Source organism: Serinus canaria, chromosome Z (genome assembly GCF_022539315.1).
Source record: "Serinus canaria isolate serCan28SL12 chromosome Z, serCan2020, whole genome shotgun sequence".
NCBI classification, from domain to species: domain Eukaryota; kingdom Metazoa; phylum Chordata; class Aves; order Passeriformes; family Fringillidae; genus Serinus; species Serinus canaria.
In genome coordinates, this window is record NC_066343.1 from 74,921,441 (window position 1) to 74,943,304 (window position 21,864).

Genomic DNA, 21,864 nt, shown 5'->3' on the forward strand with positions numbered 1-21,864 from the left:
CTTGTGCAGTTTCCCCTGAGACAGCAGCCTCACGTCTTGGCTCTCCTCTCTCACCACTGTGATTAATTTAAATTCATGCTGGCACTAAGTTCTGCAGCCTGGGAGGCCCACAGATGTTTCATGGTGGAGCTTTAATCACCGTTGATTCATCATTCACATACCTGTGACACAGCTCATGTTTCTGTTGCATCCATGTTGCATTCATGTACCTCCCCATGGAATTTAATGGCAGCAAGATGCGAGTTTCTATCACTGGCACATAAAATTCATGTAGTCCTTGATATTTATTTGACTCTGAGCTTCAGGGGAGGACTGAGAGTTTTGAGTTGCAGGTCAAAAAGAGCTCTTTGAACATTCTGAATGAATGAAGGAGGCAGCTGATGGACAGGTCTGCCTTTGGCCGTGGCTGGCAGTGTCAGCTGCATGCATGAGTCCTGCTTGGTCACTTTGGTGCAGATGTGGAAGTGCAAAGATCACAGTCCTTCCCCAACCACATCTGAGCAATCCAACAAATGTTTCTTTTTACCCCAAATCCCCATGGTGGAAGGGGGTGGGAGGGTGGAGGATCAGCTGCTTCCCTCTCTCCACACCCACGGGTGAACAGAAAAGATATTTTTCTCCTTCCTTTCTCTCAGCCTTGAAAGAGCAGAGGGTAACTACAAAAAGGGAACATGGGGGGGGGGCATGAATAATTCCAGCACGATTAAGACAGACCAAAGCCTACTAGTGGATTTACAGCTTTATTTTTATAAAGCTGCCTGTGGTCCTTCCCTACGCCCCTGCCCCAAGAGCTGATCCATCTCAGGAAACATCTCATTCTCCCTATTGTAAATCAAAGACGACTCCGACGAAGGGGAGAGAGAATGATGCATCTGACTCCATCATCAGAAGGTTAATGAATTACTTTATTATACTACACTGTGTACATTTCATCTAAACTGAATCTGCCAGGCAGTCACTTTGGCTCACAACTGTCCAGAATGGCACTCATCTCTGATTCTCTTGTGACTGTCCTGTGACAGTCCCACACACACACACACTGCTTTGCCTTGATCTGCCAGGGGAACAAAACATCCTCACTTTGGGCTAACAATCTCATATTGCATTCTACTTTAGCACAACACAGGCACAGCAAGTGAGATAAGAATTGTGTTTTCCTTCTTCTCTGCTTGTCTCACAGCTTCTCTCTATTCAGAGGGCCTGTGAATACCACATCTCCCTGCATCCTCCAGGTTTCACCTGTACAGGGAGACTGTACATCTCCAAGTTGCTTTATCTGTATTTTGTAATTAGAAGGGGATATCACAGAGAAGCTCACCAGGCATCATTTGGTGTTTCACCACCTACATCATGCCTGGCTGCTCTCAGTCACAGCTCACAAAGTGGGTGAGATCAGCAGCAAGGTCAAAATTCCCCTCCCAGCAAACCAGAGTCCCTGAAGCAGAGCAGAGCATCAGGCTGCAGCTCCCTGCAGGCACAGCTTCGGGGCTGGGGCAGTACTACCTGTGGCAGAGTGCTGAGGTGTGGCAGTAATCACAATTCCAAGCTAGTGACATGGATCCTTGCACATGAACACTCCAGGGAAATGCTGCCCTACTGACCTCTCTGCAGGCATGGGATGGAGAGCTATGCACAGTCCTTCCCTTCCTAATCCCACTCCAGGAAGGAACAACTTCCCTACTGCAAAAATGTGAATATTTGTGCTGGGAAACACACTTTTTTTTCATGCCTGAGACAAGAACCGGCTGTGTAACCCAGCTGGAGTATTTAAGAGGAAGTGAAAGTAGTTGAGTTTTTCAAACTTGGCTACCTGCTAATTTTATGATGTCAAAATAAGATTATTTTATTCTTTTTAGCTAGAAAGCAATCTCTGCTGACTTTAAATTTTCCTTCCTGTTATTTTTACATGAGGCTTTTCAACAGACTGAAATGATTCCAAGAAATAAGGTCATGTACTATGAAGGTGCTTCTGCATCATCCTCACGTGCCAATCATGAGAGACTGATTTTCTGTCCTCATTGTAGTGGGGGCACCAAAATGTCCAGCACAATCAGCAGCTGGCACAGCAGAAGTAGGGATAAAGGGCTAAAGTCAGTTGGAGAATGAGGAAAGGACAGGTTACACAGAGGTTTTATCAACTGATGGCTCTCAAGTGTATTTGGTGCTCTGGGCTTTTTCCCAGAAGACTTGGAAAGTGAGTCCAGCCATCTAAGAGCTGTTTGGAGTGGAGCTTTTGGAAGGGAGGTGAGGTGCTGGCAGACTGAGAAAAAAAAAACAAACAGTTGGAAAATACAAGCCAGTTAACTTCAGTTCCTGATTAACAACATCAAAGAGACCATGGAATAAGTAATTGGGAAATCATTTGCAGACAAGAAGAAAATACAGAGACAAATACCAGGCAACATGGACATGTCAAGGACAAATGGTTTCATGCTAATTGCATTTCCTTCCGTGATGGGTAACAGGCCTTGTGGGGAAAGAAGCAATATATTTAATTTGATAAGGCCTCTAACACCTCCCTGTGCCCCACAGCACCCTCGTCCCCGTGGCCTGTCCAGAACAACCCCTGTGTCCCCTACCTGTGGCTTGGTGTCACCTGGGTTACTGTCCCACCTCCTGGGGGTTTAAATTTCAGTAATAACCTGGAGAAGAGAACAGGGAATTTTTTATGTGGGGAGCACATGGAGGTGTTAAGGACAAGGACTGCAATAGAAATATAGTTGACAAGAGATCTGAAGGGCTAAAGAGGAGAGGGCTGAAAAATCAGACGTGGTGCAGAAAGGACAAGGCACGGAGGGACAGCAGCCAGGGAATGGCTCCACAGGACCAGAGGGCAGGCACAGATAGGATATTGGGAATGAGGAATTGCTGGCTGGAGAGTGGGCAGGTCCTGGCCCAGGGTGCCCAGAGCAGCTGTGGCTGTCCCTGGATCCCTGGCAGTGCCCAAGGCCAGGCTGGGCAGGGCTTGGAGCAGCCTGGGACAGCCCATGGCAGGGGTGGTACTGGATGATGTTTAAGATCCTTCCCAGGCAAACCATCTTGGGGCTCTTGGATTCTGTGACACCAGCAGGATTGCCCACCTGGACAAGAGCAATCAGGAGAAGTGGATGGGGAACAGCTGACTTGGATGCAGTTCCTTGGGCAGAAATAGATGATGACAAGCTGAGAGTGAGTCAGCAAGGCAACGGCACTGCAGGAGAAGGCAGAGAGCTCTGGTGACCTCTTCATTGCAACCCGTGGGGAACACGCTGCATTTCCAGGCATTTCGAGAGAAACAAAGTTTAGTGGGAGAGAAGGAGTTCTGGAAAGTATCAGAGCTGGCAAGTTGTTTAGTCTAGCAGGAGGAAAGCAGAATAGACATATTTTCAGATACCTTGTCTCATGTGCAGAAAGGAATTTTATCTTTACAGTTGTGGTTGTCTGGTGGATAAGGGGAAATGCAAAGGCCCTTTTCCTATCTCATGTTACAGCTTCCAGTACAAACCACTGAGCCAGCTGCTGAACGTGCAATGAATAAACCAGTGGGAAACCTGTTGTTTTTCCACTATGTTTCCCAAACTGATCTCAGACTGAAATCCAGCAAACCCAAGCAATTTACCCAGGGCGAGAAATCTATGGCAGGCAGCAGCTCTGGAAAACAGCCTCCTTTGAGGCTTTATCAGGTTAAGTAGTTTTTATCTCCTTTTTTCCCCAACTCCCTTCCAAAGCTGACTGTGAAAATTCCAGCTTACTGCTGTTTTAAAATCTCATGCTCAACAGGGATCTCTTGATTTTAATATTAATTTGTTAGGAAATGATGCAGAATATCACAGCCAGGGCTTCTTGTGATGTTTGGGATAGATCTCTAAGGGCGCATTTTGTTCTGGCAGGCTACTTTCTAGATCACCTTTAATAAAAAATCAACCACCACTGATTTTGAGTAACACTTCGCTCTGAAACAAACAGCATACAGGTGGTAACACTTTTGTTACAGATTCAATTTTATTCGCACTGTGAAATAACCATTTTTATATTTCTAATTTAAAAGTTTCAGTGAACTAACAAGTGACAAAACTGGTAACAATATCTGGATATTAAAGAAGGGTGGGGTTTGGTCGGTGTTTTGGATGGTTTTGGTTTTGGTTTTTTAAACTCCTTTATATTTCATTTTAAATCAAACATCAGATTTTGCCCTCCCATTTTTCTTCAAACTATTTCCCCCAGATTACCACTCATTCCTGTAAAACTAGGAGAAATGGTTTCCAGGTGATTTTTTTTTTTTTTTTTTGCTTTGTCCACCTGCCACACTACATGGAAAAGTGAAAATACTGATTTTTTTTTCTTTATTTAAAAATAATCCAGAATTATACACTTTGTTAATATTTAGTGCTGTAATAGAAATTATGATGGCAAAGAGAGCCTTGCTAGTAGGAGGAACTCTGTGAGCAGTCCTCAAGTTCTGACTTTGTGCTGATCTTTGCTCTCCAAGGAATTTAATTTTGGATATGAGCTTCACCCCACTTTCTGCACACAAATTTCTCTTTTCAGCAGCCAGCATAGACAGTCTGCTGCCTTTCAAAGCAGCTGCAGCTTAAATTCATGAGCTCTGGGCAGAGGCTGTCCATAATCTCCCTTTCCTGCTTTCCTGCTGGAGAGCTGGTTCATCACATCCCCTCCAAAATCCATCTCCCTCAGAAGACGCTGCATCACAGCGATTTTTGCCAGGAAGGGGCAATGGCAGGAAACTCGTTACTACTGCATCCTGCAGCCCTGCCTAGGGGTGGGTTCAGCTCAGTTCGGGCTGCCAAAGGTCTGCTCTGAAAAACAAACCCCACCTGCCAGTCCTGCACCTCCAGCTTGTTTGTAAAAGCACAAGGCTTGGCTGATGAGAATAAAGTGACATTGCAGCTCTCTGCAGGCACTGAATTCCAATACTTCTCTCTATACCTGCTCAGCCTCCCATTCCAGAATTTAGGATGTACTCTGTGTCCAAACCTGTGTTATGGAGTCAAAGAATCACAGAATAACTTGGGTTGAAAGGAACCTTAAACACCATCTGGTTCCACCCCTGCCATGGGCAGGGACAACTTCCACTGTCCCAGGCTGATCCAAGCCCCATCCAGCCTGGCCTTGGGCACTGCCAGGGATCCAGGGACAGCCACAGCTGCTCTGGGCACCCTGGGCCAGGGCCTGCCCACCCTCCCAGACAGCAATTCCTCATTCCCAAGATCCCATCTGTGCCTGCCCTCTGGCCCTGGGAAGCCATTCCCTGGCTGCTGTCCCTCCATGCCTTGTGCCCAGTGCCTGTGCAGCTCTCCTGGAGCCCCTGGAGGCCCTGGCAGGGGCTCTGAGGTGTCCCTGGAGCCTTCTCTTGTGCAGGGGAACAGCCCCAGCTGGGCCAGGCTGGCTCCAGAGCAGAGGGGCTCCAGCCCTGGCAGCATCTCCCTGCCCTCCTCTGCACTGGCTCCAGCAGCTCCAGGTCCTTGTGCTGTTGGAGCCAGGGCTGGGGCAGCTCTGCAGGTGGGGTCTCACCTGAGCCCAGGGGCACAGGGGCACAATCCCCCCCTGCCCTGCTGCTCACGCTGGGCACCAGCCCAGAGCATCGAGTCCAGTTGTTAACCCATGCACAGACCAATGTATTCTCACCACTGATCTACATTTTCCTGCTGTTCAATGGAGCATGTGATTGGGAAGATTGGCTTTAGATAGACCAAAACAGGCTGGATAAAGAGGAGATAGCTGTGGGTTAGCAACCCGGGAAGGCAAATCTGATGTAAACCTTTGTGCTGCAACGAGAGCTTTTCACAGGGCTTAGTGTAACTTCGCTGGAAAGTTGCAGAAGTTTTGGGGAAAAAAAAAAACAAAAAAAGCACCAAAAAAACCAAACCCCTCTGAACTGAACAGTAATTTGCTTTGAAATTTGTGCCCGGCACTCCCCACCCCCTGCTTGGAAATCTGCCGGCTCGGCCACGGGGAAACGCGTCCCGTGGGTGGGCAGGGCAGGGCAGGGCAGGGCAGGGGCGGGCCGGGGACAGCCCCGCGGGACCTGGTGCGGCCGCAGCGCACCCCAGAGCTGCGCCGACATGGACTGCGGAGTCATCACGTCCAAGACCGTGCTGCTGCTGCTGAGCCTCGCCTTCTGGGTACCGCGGGGCTGTCCCGGGCCGTGGGGAGCGGGGTCTGGCCGGGGAACACGGTGCTGGGGGACGTGGCTGCGATCACGCAGTGAGCGGGGTATCGAGCTTAGCTGTGTGTGCTCGTACCTCTCTGTAGCAACGCCTAATTGCGTGGTTTTAAAGAAAGAGGAGATTTAGGGGTTTAAGTTTCTAAGGGAAAAAAATAAGGTCAGAGCTTGTTACTTTTTTTTGTCTGTTTTTTTTTTTTTTTTTTCTTCGTGGCGTGTTTTTAATGTACGGGTTTTTTTAGTAGTGTTTTTAGTTAGAGCAGTCTACAGCACGTTTTGTGATCGTAAGGAAATGAAGCTGCATGGCGGGGGCATTGTATAAGGGCTCTGCTCCATATTTGGGGCGAGGAGACTTTTGGGGAGGAAAACTGCTGAGAACTTTGTTCCAGCTATGTCCTTGGCACAGTTACGGCTTTCCAAATCCCTTCCGCGACAATTATTTACAAGCAAGTGAGAAAATGAGGGAAGTTTGGATACTTTTTAGCCTAACCCGCATTGGTTTGGGGGTGTCGGCATCGGAGGCTCTTGGCACGGCTGCCTCGTGACAGTGACATTGGGGCTGGGGGCTGGTGGCTGTTCAGACGAGCTGGGGGTTGTTCTGGTAACCCGGCTGGGGCATTCCGCCCGCATGGGGAAGTTTGGAAAACCCCCACCATCACCAGGGACCGCCCTGGGACTTGTGTGCTGCTGTGGGGAAGGGCCATGTCAGAGCTCAGGTGTGTCGGACCGTGGGCTGGGGGTTCACGGCTGCTCTGTAGCACCTGGGGGTTTTCCAGATGGGGTTTTTCCAGGGATGCCCCAACCTGCCGGTGGCAGCCAGGGCCTGGAGCTGCTCGGCCGGGCTAGGCTCAGCGTGGCAGGGTCCCTTGCTCTGGGTGTAGCAGGGGCTCTTCCTGAAGAGAAGGAGCAGAGTTTTCCAAAGAGAGATGCTACATGAGGAGAGAAAAAATCAGACAAAAGAAGGAATCCTGCTCGAATTAATCCCTGGGGCCTCGTGGGGTGTGGTGCTGTTTTGTAAAAACATGAGTTGCTGCTGGCTGTGGTGAGGAGCTCGTCCCCTCCGTCCCGTGCCTCCTTGATGGAGGCCCAGCACAGTTTACTGCTGCATGTGCTCCATGTAGCTCCTGAGCCACTGCCACAAATGGAGCTGCGGGCCGAGTCCCTTCTGCACACCAGGTGAGATGATCTCACTCTGTCTGCTTGGTTTGTGGCGATTTTCTTTTGGTTTTCTTGTTGAGTAACCACAGAGAAACATCGCAGCATCCCTCTGTTTGTATGTGGAAAGCCCCTGAGCCTCAGAACAGGTGTACCTCAGGTTAGCATCATTGCTTGGCTTTTTGAAAATGAAGTAGCCTTATATCCTGCTAGAAATGTCTCTGGTGCTTTTCCTGCTGCTGTAGGAGCACTCTCTAGTTGTGATTGGTCTGCTTCCATGGACTGTCAGTAATGATCCTTGTGCATGTCTCTGGCCTCTGAATTTGGGGTGACCCACAGCAGCTCTTTGAGTTGTTTTTCATCCCAGTAAGAGCAGTGCAGCCCCGGTACCTGTGGCATTTAAATGCTGCTGCCACCATTATGTGTGGTAATCGCATTCCAGCGGCAGAACTGCGGAACGTGGAATTCTGGTTTAGGAGGGTGGAGATGGAGGGACTGATTCTTTTATGCTCCAGCAGAACATTTCTAACAGTCAGGGCTCTGTAAGTACAACGCTCCAGATGATTGTGAAAATGGAATTTGCAAAGAACATCAGAGCCCTCCTCCAAGGAGTAATTCATGTCCAGACATTGCATGCTGCAGATCTTTCCCAGCTCAGAAGTGATTATGGAAAATAATTCATCACCTGCGTAGTCAGCAGATGGCACAGATGTGGCTCTTTGACAGAAGTTATTACTTAAGAATATCCTAAAAAAGACAAAAAAATCATCTTTTGGTTTTCTGATCATTCTCATGCAGAGTGAAGTAAGTCACATCTTCCACGGTGACAGATCAGGCTTCCTAAATGAGGTGGAAAAACAGCTTTTCTCCTAAGCACTAGGCTCAGCATTGTACATGCAGGTCGTTCTTCGGGTGAGGGATTTATGCATACCTCACCTCCCCTCCCCTTCCCCCCCCCCCCCCCAAAAAAAAAAAAAAAACAAACCTCGGCGATTAAATATTATTTAATTACAGGACTACCATGGGTGGCGCTTCAGCTGTGGGAGCTCTTCCCACCTCCTCTTCTGCTCTTTAGCGCCTACCAATTAGGTGCAAGTGAGTGGTTGTTTTGGTAAGTGGGTGCTGGCCTGCTCCGGGTGAAGATGGGGGATGCAGGTTTATCTCTTGGGTCCTAAAAGAGGCAGAGGAAGGGTCAGAGCAGACCATGGTGTTCTTGGCAATTTCTTTCGAGGGGACTTCGCTGGGTGAGATGTGATAATGCTCCTTTTGAAGGGAAGAGGTAAAATGCTGGGATTCACTTCCTGTTCCAGAGGAAGAAACTGAGAATGTTAAAACTAGCTGGAAGCTTCGTGCTCCAGTATTTCTGTAGAATGTGCAGTAAAGCACCTTCCAGTTGCTTTTAACCTCAAAGCATCCAACACTTTGTCCTTGCTCACCTTCAGTCACTGAGGAGGTCTCTGCCTTCAGAGGGGGTTTGGCATTCACTGGTGAACCTGGAGCAGCTGATTGAGAAATTGGGGTGGTTCAGAAGGCAAATATTGAACTACAGGGTGTTTTGTGTCCAGATAGGCTGCTCAGATCCAAAACGGCCTGGCACTGGCTGATAAATCAATCTGTGCTCAGCTGAAGTTACACTCCCTGCAACTCATGCCCTGCAGTTGGTGTATTTGGGGAGAATTTGAGTGAAAACGGGGGTTCTGACAAGTGGAAATAGGGGTTCTGACAAGTGAAAATGGGTTTCTCCTCCTCCTGGTCCTGTTGCCTCTGTGATTGTGATTAACAGCAGCCCCATAGCCCCGAGGCAGGGGATTAAGCATTAGGAATTGTGGCAGGATTCCTTGCTTTGCATTTCTGTACAGTCTCTGTGAGGACATCCCACCATTTGTGCTTTGTAGGTATATGCTGGCTTTTAGGGATGGAAAAAAAACCTTGGAATTTGGCTTGGGGAACAGAAGGCTAGAACAACTCTCAAGGCGGACATTTACTTAATATAGCTTGAAAACAAGCCCACTACACCCAGAATCCCCTCTGAGTGTGTGGTTTTGCAGCATGTAAACTGCAAGAAAATGTTGGTTTAGGTTGGGGATTTTTTCTCCTGAAACAGAGACTTAGGTTTCCAGAGCCTTTTGGCAGCTGCTCATTGTTTTCATTTGAGGAAAAAAAAAAAAAGGGAAAAAGCAAGCGCTTCCCACCATACCCAGCAAGCAGCCCTGAGGTGTTTTGAGGGCAGGCTGAAACATGCCCCACAGTTGTACATCCCAGCTGAATATTTAGTTGTAACAGATCTTGATGAGCCTGCTGTGCCTTCTGAGCTTGACTCAGAACAGCTGTCTGGGTTCTGTCCCACCTCTGTAAGCTCACGTGAAGAAACTGATTTGAAGGGTTTAGTTGGAGGGCAGTGACTGGCATGAGATTGGCAGGAGTTCTCTCCTGGGACTGTTGGTGCTGCTGGAATCGAGAGCAGCCTCGTAGGAGCTCACAGCTTTGGTGCTTTTTGCTCCAATCCAAAGCCAACTTGTTGAGTTCAGTATTTTTTATTATTTTTTAAATCATTGTTTTCACAACATGAAGATCTGAGGGAGCAGAGCAGGTTTGTGTACTAACAGGAGACTCCGTCCTGCCTCCAGCCCTGGCTCCAACTCCACAAGGACCTGGAGCTGCTGGAGCCAGTGCAGAGGAGGGCACGGAGATGCTGCCAGGGCTGGAGCCCCTCTGCTCTGGAGCCAGCCTGGCCCAGCTGGGGCTGTTCCCCTGCACAAGAGAAGGCTCCAGGGACACCTCAGAGCCCCTGCCAGGGCCTCCAGGGGCTCCAGGAGAGCTGCACAGGCACTGGGCACAAGGCATGGAGGGACAGCAGCCAGGGAATGGCTTCCCAGGGCCAGAGGGCAGGCACAGATGGGATCTTGGGAATGAGGAATTGCTGGCTGGAAGGGTGGGCAGGCCCTGGCCCAGGTATCCTGGCATAGCAGCTTTGCTTGCTCCTCTGCGCCTGTCCTTGTCCAGATGATGCTGTCAGTGCGCAGTGACAGGGCCAGTGAGCACAAGCTGGAGCACAGGATGGTCCCTCTGAACTTCAGAAACCTTTTTCACTGCAAGAGTGACCAAGCACGGTCACACACTGTCCTGGGTGAACACAAATGTGGCAGTACCTGATTTATCATTTAGAGAAATTAATACCGTAAGCAGGGTAGGAAACAGTAGCTGAAGCCAGGAGGTCCCTTCCATCTGGCAGAGTTCTAAATCCAGGATGGAAAAGGGAGAGAAAGTTGTGCACGTGGGATGGGAGGTGCTGAGTTGGGGTCACTCTCACTGCTGGGAGAAACCAGCTTTACCTCAGGCCAAGGGAGACCCTCAGTTCTGGGAGGTGCCTGGTCCATGTGGACCAATGGGAGCTTTAAACTGGTTAAAATGAGGATAAAGTGAGGAAAGCTTTCTCAAAAATGCTCAGTGTCTTTCTTTTACTCTAAAATCCTTAGAAAACCTTTTGCCTCCCTGAAAATGGAGTAATGCAGCAGCCAGGGAGGACTTGAAACTGTGGCAGGGAATGGGAAGAATAAATCTTGTAGTACAATAAATCAGCAAGGCAGCCAGATAGTGATTCCCTTTGCCATGCAAGCTGGCTGTTGGGTAATAAAATACATTATTTATGGAGGAAATGTGCAAAATATTTCAAGCAGAAGATTTTCCTGTCAAGGTAAATCAAAACCACTTCTTGTACACAGAAAAAAGAGCCAAGAAACGAAGACATGGAGTGTCTTCCATGTTAAGGAGAGGATGGGCACCTGTAACTGAGGCCAGTGTTGCTGGGGGCTGACTCTAGATGTGAGAGACATGGGGGCTGCACAGAAGTAATTATTGTAATTGGCAAAGTGGTAATTGAAGAATAATTGAAGTAATAATTTGCATCTGACTGCATAAAGATACTGGTAAAAAAAGTGAGATTTGAGCCTTAAAATTAACTCAGGCAGCTCTGTGAGCTGACTGTCTAATGATGAGTTAGGTGGCAGTGGTTCAGAAGGGGTTTGTGGGGATATTCATAGTTCTTCCAGTTTGTATTTGCAGTAGTTTGCTGTGGAAGACAGCCTCTCTTACTGTGTCATGAAAAATGGTATTATTTCTCTCACCTGTCTTGGCCCATAGGAAGTTAATGATGTAGGAAAAATCCAGCCAGTTTTGTGCTGTTGTGGATATTAGTGCTGGCCCTGGGAAAGTCCCATTGGACAGAGGAGAAATGTCTGTAAGTCTCATAGCCTCAATTTTTTACTGTATAGAGGCTGCATCTTGCTGGACACATGGGGTGAATTCAGAATTCACCCTGTTCTTAAGCTTCTCCTTTTAACACTACAGCTTTGTTACTCTGTATTTTTCATTTTCCTGCTTTTTCAAAATAAAGTTTGCAGTAACAGATCAAGTCATAGAATCAACACTCTGAAAGGGGAGGATGGTGGGAGAAACCTTTCTAAAAGTACCCCAAATCCTCCAAGCAGCAGACACTGCTTTTTAACATCACGGTTGGTAGTTTGGCTCCTTTGCTGCGCCTTATCTGCGTTTGGCAGGGGACCCAGCAGCCCGTGCTGATATCTGAGAACGAACACTAACCTCTGTTCTCAGCCATCACATAAGGTTAGCTTATGAAAACAGAGAAGTAAAGGTGGAAAAGCACCTGTTCTGCCTCACTGATAGAAAAAAAAAATACACATACATACATACATACATACATATATATATATATATATATATAAATAAAAGGTTTGCATGTCTTTCAGAGCAGTGGTATAGAGGAAGATTTAAGCAGCCCCTTCTATGTCTGTGATTAAGTGGCATGAAGTATTTGCATGGCTAAAAGCCTCCTGAACAGAGTAGGGACTTTTGGCCATCAGCATATAAAAAAGGGGAACACAAAGTAAGAGGCTTGTTGCATTTTGAAAAATACATAAAATTGGTGTTTTCCAGCAGCTGTCCTGCTCTGCATCAGTGAGACAGGGCAGGGTTCTGTTTCATGGGCAGGAGTGAATATTCACGGTGCCATATGTGTGTGTTATGTGACCGAGTGCCCCCGTGTTGTGTTTGCCCTCTGTGCACCTGCTTCCCTGGATCAGCTGAGCGTGGAGGGGCTTGGTGAGCCCAGGCTCTGCCCAAACCTCAGCCTGGGCAAATCTGCTGACTGTCACAGCTTGGCTTTCTTCTCACTCATCCCCAAGGAGTTCACTTTTTCACGCTCAAATAGTTTTTCTGCTTTCTGTCTAGGGCATGGGATATGAAAAATTGAGTGATTCTGGCACTAGGTCCTTGAAGGGTGCGAGCTGTGGGGGTGAGGCAGCAGAGCTGCTGCAGCTCTGTTGCCCAGCTGTGAAAAGGGGTTTTTTTGCAAAATTTCCTTTTGCCTCATCTCATCATCTTGTCTTAAGGAAGTCACCAGCACTGTAAAGAAACGGGAGCAGTTTCCTGGAGTCTGGTGGGTCAGCGGGGGCTGTGAGGGCAGGGCAGGGGGGATGTTGTGCTGGCTGTGGGTAGCCCAGGGGAGCTGCTTCTCCCAGATCCACCTTGAGTCACCCTGGGCTGCCTGTGATGGGGTTTGTGCCCACGCTGTGTGAGCCAGCTGGGCACCGGGCCTGGCTGCAAGCATGCTGACAAGCAGGAGATCGACAAGAAGTGTGACAAGAAGTGTGGTTCTTGGCGTAATCCTAGCGTCCTTTGTGTCATTATAGATGGGTTTGAGGAGGTGGTTGACTAATCATGGAAAAGGAGGTATTTGATCTGTTCCTCCTCAAAAGTAATTGCTCAAACTGGCCTGTGTGTTTGTGGGATTTATTTCTTGAGACCCAACAGAAACCTAATCAGACATACTTTGAGATCCATCTTTTGCAATGCAAAGGACTTGTTCTTCTAGGGAAGTACATCTTAGCACATCTTCATATTAGATCTAGGAATGGGCTGTGGGCTTTATGATGTTGAGGTGAAACAAATCCCTCCACCAGATTTTGAATTTGCATTAAATTCTGGAAGGGCTTAAAGGAAGAGTTCTGATATAAGTTCTGAAGTATTTTTCATCTTTGCTTTCAAAACTTGTCTCTGGTACTCACCTGCAAAAATCAGGGAAGAGGTCATTAGCTGTGATGCCTTCTATTCCTGAGTGACCCGGCTCTTCAAGGCTTCAGGATTCTTCCAACTGAATCAAAAATCATGGGTGAAGTTGTGGCAGAATCTGTGGGGAAAAAGGCCATCTTCCTTTAAGTCTTTTCCCAAAGACTTCTGGTTTTGCCCCATTATGCTTCCTTTACTGCTTGGAAGCAGAGGTTTGGAAATTTTAGTAAAATTCTTGCTGGTTGTGCTTTGTCTCTGACCAGAAACAAGGCAATCCTGAGTATTGCAATAACACCCACTTTGAAAGTGCTTTATATTTGAGGTCCTTGAACTTAGCACTAGACCTTCTGGTTTTGTCTTGCAGTCCTGGGGCTTTGCTGGTCCTGGCTTTAGGGGCCTTTTGTGAATTGACTTCATAATTTATTTATTTTTTTCTTAATTCGTGGCAGCCTTTTACTTGCAGCAAGGTCTTTCTTAGCTCCCCACAGCTGGGGAGCTTTGTTCTTTAGCACGTCCTGAGCTGCTTCCTTTGCATTGCCTTTTGAGCACACTGGAAATGGATGGAAAATGAAGTATGGATGAAAAATGAAGAATGTTCCTCCACCATGGTGGAGAGGGACTTTGGAAAAGACACTAGAATGACAGGACAAGGGGGAATGGCTTCCCACCGCTAGAGGGTGGAGTGAGTTGGGATATTGGGAAGGAATCCTTCCCTTTGGTGGTGGTGGTGGTGTTGAGGCCCTGGCACAACCTTGCTTGCCCCTCTGTGACTGTCCTTGCCCAGCTGATGCTGTTTCAGAGCAGAGGATAGGTGGTCAGACACAAGCATCCAGCCTTCCACGCCAGAAATACAGGATACACTTTTTGAGTCATGCACCTTCATTCTTTTTGTGCAACTGAAGGCAAAGGAGGATGAAGGTGTCGTGTCCCCACCTCCACCTTTACTGTGGCAGCAGCTCTCTCTGGCCACAGAGAGAAACAAACAACTTTCCCAGAACTATGCCTGGGAAAGGCTGTGAGAAGATCAGAGAAAAGAATGATAAACAATTCTTATCTTCGCTTGCTGCACCTGTTGTTGTGAACATGTGGAATGTGTTATGGAGATTTGTTTACCAAACGGTTTCTAAATTAGCCAATACTGAAGGTGTTTGGATTGGAGGACTGATCAATTCCACCTGTAGCAATCTAGGGTATAAAAAACCAACGGTTTTCCTAATAAATTAAATTATCAGCCTTCTGTGAATACACGGAGTCTGTGTTGATTATTACCCAGCTGGGGGCCCACTGTTGTGGCGCTTTACTGCTGCTGCCATTCCAAGGACTTTTCCTCCCCTGCTTTCAGTTCAGGAACAGAGTGTTGAGGGATAAGATGAGGTTGCTCCTCCTCAATTCCTCGCTCCTGTGGTGAAGTGAGAAGGCAGTGGTGCCCTTTGAGATAAAGTTGTCTCATCCTTTCCCTGCATCCCTAAAATGGGGTGACAAGAAAAAGCCACAGTCACCCTACACCTGCAGACTGGGAAATAGGAAAGAGATTTCCCTCAAAGAGAGGAAAAATGAAAGGAAGCTTTAGCAACACTTTAATCATTAGCATATCTGAAAACCCAGTGCATGTGGAGAAGAAAAACAAGCAACCTGTTGAGAACCTGGTGATCCTATTCCTTTTCCTGATATCCCACTTTGCAGAGGACCTGCTGCATCTGAGCCCCAGTGCTGCGGGACCTTGCAGGTGCTGTACTAAATGTCTGGCTTCATCACTTGGTGCCTCTGACCCAAGTAATTCTGGGGTGCAGACAGCATCCAGGAATGCAGGATTATGGGATGGGAGCTGTCTGAAACAAAGGGTGTTTCTGCACTTGGAGGTAATTGAAGGGCAGGCAGCAGACCTGGCTGGAGGGGAAAGAGCCAAACAAGGTCAAGGAATTAGCAAATCCTAGCTCCAGCACGAGGAGTGTTTGATTAATTAAAATGTACACTGCTGGGGAGGTAACAAACTGCTCCAAGGCTGCGTGACAAAGTCCTGCTGTGGCCTGTTGAAAACAATCTCACTGATTTTCCTCAAGTTTCCAGAATGTGAATACAGTGGGCGCTCCATTTTCCTTGTGCTGCAGGATTACAGAGGGTGGATGAGCCATCCTGACTCTTGAGAGAATTTTTTTTGTGCCATCAGTAAAGGCATGGTTGAGCCTTTTGATGTTGTTTCTAGGGCTGTACCCAGTCCACTGGGTAAAAGTCTTTGGTCTCCAGCACAGCTGCCACTGGTGCACTTTACCTTGGCCTCAGTCACCAAAACATCCTTCTGGGAGAGAGATTATTTTACAGGGTGCAGAAATCTGTTTCCTTCAGGAAAAGGAGGGACTGTTTTGCTGAGTCTAGGTACATTTGTGCCTGCCTTAGTGGTTAATGAGAATGCAAAGGATGAGTTTTTCTCAAAAAAAAAAAAAAAAAAGAAAAAAAAAAGAAAAACCAAAACCAAACAAACAAAACCCAAAAACACAACCAACCAAAAAAATAAACTAACAAAACCAACCCCTGTGGTGATCTGGTTCCTGCTAATGCAGCCTTGGTGGGATATAGTGTGAGCTTAGCATTCTGCGAAGACACTGATGCAAGTCTACAGACGCCAGCCTTTCTCATAAGCTCCTGTGGTGCCTTATTAGCAAGGGAGTTATACAGTGAATTGTGCCTCCTCTGTGTTCAAGTTTGAATGCCTAGATTAGGTAATAGTTTCAGATTCCGCATTTCTCTCCATCTAGTTCTTTGCACACTGTAGCCATTATTTCTAAAATCTCTAATAGAAAACAATCCGTGATTATTTTCCATGTCAGAGGCTTTTATAAATAGCTGCTAATCACTTTTCCTTACTGCATTTCAGGCGGCAGCTGCCGGCCTCAGCTATGTTGGTGCGTATGTCATCAACACCTACCAGAGCTACGACAACTTTCTGCAGGACAAGTACGCCCTGCTGCCAGCCGTGATCATAATTTGCGCGGCTGTGGTGATGTTCATCATCGGGCTGATCGGCTGCTGCGCCACCTTCCGCGAGTCTCGGGTCGGCCTGGGGCTGGTGAGTGTCACCGCGGGGTCGCTGCCACAGTCCGCGGATGTCGCCTGCCTCCCGCCGGCCGGGGAGGTGCTCGGCCGGACCTCGGGAGGCGAACAGAGGGAAAGGTCGTGGCGATAAGGACTGCTGGCTTGTTTGAGTCACCTGCGGCTGGGATGCTCTGATCCCCGCAGCTGGCTCAGGGAAGATGAGTGCAGGAGCAAGTTTTGAGGAGTGAGCTGGTGAAGGAACAGGAGGAAATACGAGTTTCTAAGCAAGCAAACTAGATTTGTATCAGTTTTTCTGCAGACTTTAATCCTCGTGCCTTGACTGCTCACAGAATTACTTTTAAAAATCCAGAAAGGTTCACTTAGAGTAGCTTCATGCCCCAGGTCATGCCCTGAAGGCAATGTGAGCCAACAATGTACCTAACTCAGCTGCTGGTGTATCTGTGCACTCTCCCCTTTGACATCCACCTTTTGAAGTGGTCCACAGGCTCTTCACACAGGTCATGCCCTGGCAGTGTTCAGGATCAGGCACAGAGCCTGTGGAGCCACAGTCATTGTCCCAGCCACACACAGCAATCCCCAAAACGTTTGGGTTGGACAGTTCCAACCCCTTTTCCATAGGCAGGGAGAGCTTCCACTAGACCAACCAACACAACCAGCTTGCTCCAAACCCTGTCCAACCTGGCCTTGAACAATTCCAGGGGTGAGGCAGCCACAGCTTCTTCTATTCTAAATTATCTTCTGGAAACTATTTTGATTGGAGAGGCAATAAGAGATAACGATCGCTTACTGCTGTAAATTAATGTAAAGTGTATTGTGCAGTTGAATTTGAGTGCTCTAGGATTTTCTCTTACTGTCTCTCTTTTTTATTTTCAGTTCTTGGCCATTATCCTGGTTATCTTCATTGCTGAAGTGTCCGCTTTTGTCTTGGGATTTGTTTACAGGGAAAAGGTAAACAAAGAATTAGCATCTCTGTCCAAACATAAAAGCAAAGAATAGATCTCTCATTATTTGATCATTCCAATTTATCTGGATTGTTTTTTTAATTCATCCCCTGTCCTGCAACCTGCAGAGCAAATGGGAATGAGGATGTCTTTGTTGAGAACATAGTGAATATATAAAGTACCTGGCAGATATCACAACAATCTCTGAGTTGGATTAAACAGTTGTTGATGCTTCCCAAAGGAAGGCTTTTCCACCAAGGGTGGCAAGCTTCTACCCAGCAACATGATTCTGGCTTAGTGCCACCTGAATTTTGTCTAAAACATTGCTTGATTTTTCTTATTCCTGATTTCCCCCCTGAATTATTTGGGCTACAGATCTTTTGCAGTTTCTACCAGATAAAGTAAATAAAGTGTTCAGCTCTCACATTAAAACCATCTGCATTGTTTTTCTTTGTCTAAACAGGTAAAAACTGATGTGCAAGGTACAATGAGTTCTGTCTTTGAGAAGTATGATGGCAAAAACCCAGAGTCTACAGTTGTGGATTACTTGCAAGAACAGGTAAGAAAATATTTCGGCATTGTTTGGGAAAGAACAGTTGGGTCCTAAACAAGGAATTTAGGCTGGGAAAGGTGGGGAGAGGATGAGTGGGGCAGTATCCTGGAGCTTGGCTCTGTGTTTAGCATTCAGTTCTCCAAGGCAGCTGAGGGTGCTCCTCACTTTGCAGAGCTGGTGTGTCCAGGCTGCAGGTGTGATGTTCATGTAGTCAGGGATGTGGTTGATGTGAGTGACATTTGCATCACAGCAAATAAGTGCATTTGAATAGCTGCTGCTGAGAACACCACTCCATAAAATAGTGAGATGATGGAAAACTCTGCCCTGCAACTTGTCGCCTTCCTGTTGGAGCTTTCACAAAGAGTGAACCAAGAGGGATGTAATAATGTGTGGAGATTGATTTATTACATCTGTGATTGTTTTCCTGAAGCACCGCTGCTTGCAAATCTGCTGCAAACTACTGGCAGCTCTGGCTATGCGAAAGAGAGGTTTAACTCACCATGAACATTCATCTATATGAGCATATATTATATATATATATAATGTAACAAGTAATACATATGTATAATGGTATCTAACAGTAACTGCTGTGTCACTGTCCTGTGTTTGGTAGCTTCACTGCTGCGGTGTTAAGAACTACGGCGACTGGACAACCACCCAGTGGTTTAATTCCACTGGGAACAACAGTGTTCCTCAGAGCTGCTGCCAGCAAGAGGCCAAGAACTGCACTGGGCACCTGGATCAGCCGCAGGAACTCAACACAAGGGTGAGGATGAGGGGCTCGGTGTCACAGTGGGCCATGTTCATTTTCAGCCAGGTGGAAGTGTAGAGGGAAGCACACCAGGCAGAGTTTAGGGATATGCCCATAGCTGTAGTTGTTTAAACAGATCTGTGGCAGGGAAACAGACTCATCTGGGATTGATCACGCTGAATCTGGAGGATACAATGTTCTGAGGGCTGGATCCCCTCTGCTCTGGAGCCAGCCTAGCACAGCTGGGGCTGTTCCCCTGCACAAGAGAAGGCTCCAGGGACACCTCAGAGCCCCTGCCAGGGCCTCAAGAATGCCTGTAAGGAAGATGAGGTAAAATGTTTTAGCAGGGCCTGTTGCAACAGGACAAGGGGTAATGGTTTTTAGCTAGAAGAGGATCAGTGTAGATCAGATATGAGGTGGGCAGGCCCTGGCCCAGGGTGCCCAGAGCAGCTGTGGCTGTCCCTGGATCCCTGGGAGTGTCCAAGGCCAGGCTGGACAGGGCTTGGAGCAGCCTGGGACAGTGGAAGGTGTCCCTGCCCATGGCAGGGTGGAGCTGAATGATCTTTAAATTCCTTCCAACCCAAACCACTCTGTGATTCCAAACTCCCTACCAAGTTTTCCAGTCTAGGGCATAAAGCCCTAAGCTGACTTTTATAGATACTATTGATGGCCATTCTGGCTCTGAGTTTTGGGCTCTTGTTTAAATGACCAGAGCTAGAGGAAATTCAGATGCAGCAGATGTCAGTAAATTGCAGTTTGTCAATGCCTCTCCTCATGCAGGAGGAAATAAGCCATCAGGTCCGGAAAAGAATGGAGTTCCTCAGATCTGCAGTGTGGTTTAGACAGGCCTCCTGCTTCCTTGGGAGAGCTGAGGAGGAAATAATAAAAACTTCCATCTGGATGAACACCTTTTAACATGTTTTTACCTCTCTCATGGCAGGGCTGTGCACAGGAGCTGGAGTCTGGGCTGCAGAGTGTTATCAGCTATGCCATGCTTGTAATCCTGGGGTTTGCCATTGTAAAGGTAAACACTCCTGTCTCTTCCCTCATGGAAAATAGTACTGTTTGCCCTTGGATCTCAGGTCTTCATCTTCACTGTCCTAACAGCCTACAGCCTTCTTCTGCCTCTGGAGTAGACTCAGTCTTCTGTTCCTCGCTTGTGTTTTTCCCACTGTCTGTGTTTCATCTGCCTCACAATGATGGGAGGGATTCAAAAGATAGTAGGGGATTTGGGATGGAAATTCAATCTGGAATCCATTTTATCATAGTCACAGAATCTCAGGATGGTTTTGGTGTTAAGGGACCTTAACACCCATCCAGTGCCACCCCCTGCCATGGCCGGGGACACTTTCCACTGTCCCAGGCTGCTCCAAGCCCTGCCCAGCCTGGCCTGGGACATTGCCAGGGATCCAGGGACAGCCACAGCTGCTCTGGGCACCCTGGGCCAGGGCCTGCCCACCCTCCCAGCCAGCAATTCCTCATTCCCAATATCCCATCTGTCTCTGACGTCTGGCCCTGGGAAGCCATTCCTGTCACTCCTTGTCCAAAGGTGTTCTTAAATAGTTTGGAGAACTCATTTTACCCCCAAACAATCCTAGCCTTTCACTGAAATTTCCCCCATGGCAAGATAAATATTAATTTATGTGAATGTACTAATTAATGGAACAAACCAGAGAGGAAACATTCCAGCCGGAACTATTACTGGGAATTGGTATGCAAAAATAACACTTTATGCAGATGTATTTTTAAATTAGTTTTTTTCAAATGATGAAGTCATCCGCTGTGTAGGTGTTTAGTCTGACAACTGAAGTAGAAACACAGCAGGACCAAGTCCCTTGTGCACTCCCTCTTTTCCAGTTCTTCGCCATGCTGAGCATCTGTGTGCTTACTTGCAAGAAAGAAGAAAGTGGATATCAGCCTCTTTACACAGCGGCATTTGCTTAATAAACTGAGAACGGCCTTGCTTCCTGATGATGAAACTGACTTGTGATCACACCACAGCTTTCTGAAACGTTATGCTAAGTTTGGACCTGTGACTACAGCTAGCACTGGGTGGTATAGTAGGCTCCAGAAAGAAACTTTATTCTTCCCAAAAACATGCAGCAGAAATTTTGTCTTTTAATCAATAAATTGGTGGAGACCTCAGGAGTGGTTTCAGTTGCCTGCACAAACCTCAGATCCTTCCCATCATATGGTTAAAACAACAAAAGAAACTTGTAAATGCCAGGTTTAAATACTCTTCATAAGCATGGGGATCTGTAGTATGTTTTTTTCTATATTTGATTGTGTAGTTTCAGGTTTTTTTCCCCTTCCTTATGTCACACATTGTAATTCTGTTTGCTGCAAAGGTTGTTAGTGCAAGACAGCCCCACGCTTAAAGTCTCAAACAAGCATTGGTGTGGTTGTTGGGAGCAGCTAGCTCAAAACCCCGGGTTTTGAGCTTTTGGGCTCAAAAGCTTTTCTCTTTGGTTTGGTTTTAATCTCTTAATTATTGACATTAAAAATTCCTTATGAAGAAGGGCTTTTGAACATTATCTTCCTCCTTTTTCTGTGGTTTGCCTGGGGGAACTAATGCCACATTCCCACCCTGACCATGCTTCTCTGCTAAAATATTAAAAAGATACATTCTTGTACTAAGCAATTTCAATAATGTGCTGTAGCGCTGCCTTTGCACATTTCTGTTCTCCTTAGTTCTGCTGGACACAGACTGGATTGTATCCTTGCTTTAACACAATCCTTCTAAAACTTGTTTGTATGTTAATCTGTTTATAAGCTCTTCAGAATTTTGGGGATAGAGAACAGAGGGAACTGTGAGTTTTTTTGTATCAGGGAATTGTGGAAAAGCAACAGAAATTCTGCTTATTCCTTCCTTGGAGAGATAAGCAGCCCCTCCTTAGTAAAATAAACCTTTATATTTGTGGCTAAAAAGAGAAAAAAAAATTGAATAATTGTAAACTGTTTAATTATCTCCATCCCTACCCCAAGAGAAAAAAAAAGCAGCAATGGGTGAGGGTGACAATGTCCTATAGAAGACACACCAGCACGAGCATGTGTATGTTGAAAACTTGAGTTTTTATTGAGGGCTTTGTCTTCTATTAAATGCTGAAATAAACTGAATTTATATAACCAAGTAATTAATAGTGAGGCGGTTGTTTGTCCATGCTAT

General features: G+C 46.9%; 1 protein-coding gene across 1 annotated transcript; it reads left to right on the forward strand.

The window, feature by feature from the left end:
* The first annotated feature begins 5,983 nt into the window (after window positions 1–5,983).
* LOC103820667 (tetraspanin-36-like) lies at window positions 5,984–21,832 on the forward strand. Its single transcript, XM_050986856.1, has 7 exons — window positions 5,984–6,122; window positions 16,275–16,466; window positions 17,327–17,401; window positions 17,858–17,953; window positions 18,561–18,713; window positions 19,639–19,722; window positions 20,556–21,832. The coding sequence occupies exons 1-7, from the start codon at window positions 6,063–6,065 to the stop codon at window positions 20,640–20,642; spliced, it is 747 nt and encodes a 248-aa protein (XP_050842813.1). The 5' UTR covers window positions 5,984–6,062; the 3' UTR covers window positions 20,643–21,832.
* The last annotated feature ends 32 nt before the right edge of the window (window positions 21,833–21,864 follow it).

What these genes read in the sequence shown, in the direction of transcription:
- LOC103820667 (XM_050986856.1), top strand. Translation starts at nt 6,063, where the DNA reads ATGGACTGCGGAGTCATCACGTCCAAGACCGTGCTGCTGCTGCTGAGC. An exon ending in CTCGGGTCGGCCTGGGGCTG is followed by an intron (nt 16,467 to 17,326) that starts GTGAGTGTCACC and finishes TTTTATTTTCAG; the next exon opens with TTCTTGGCCATTATCCTGGT. An exon ending in GATTTGTTTACAGGGAAAAG is followed by an intron (nt 17,402 to 17,857) that starts GTAAACAAAGAA and finishes TTGTCTAAACAG; the next exon opens with GTAAAAACTGATGTGCAAGG.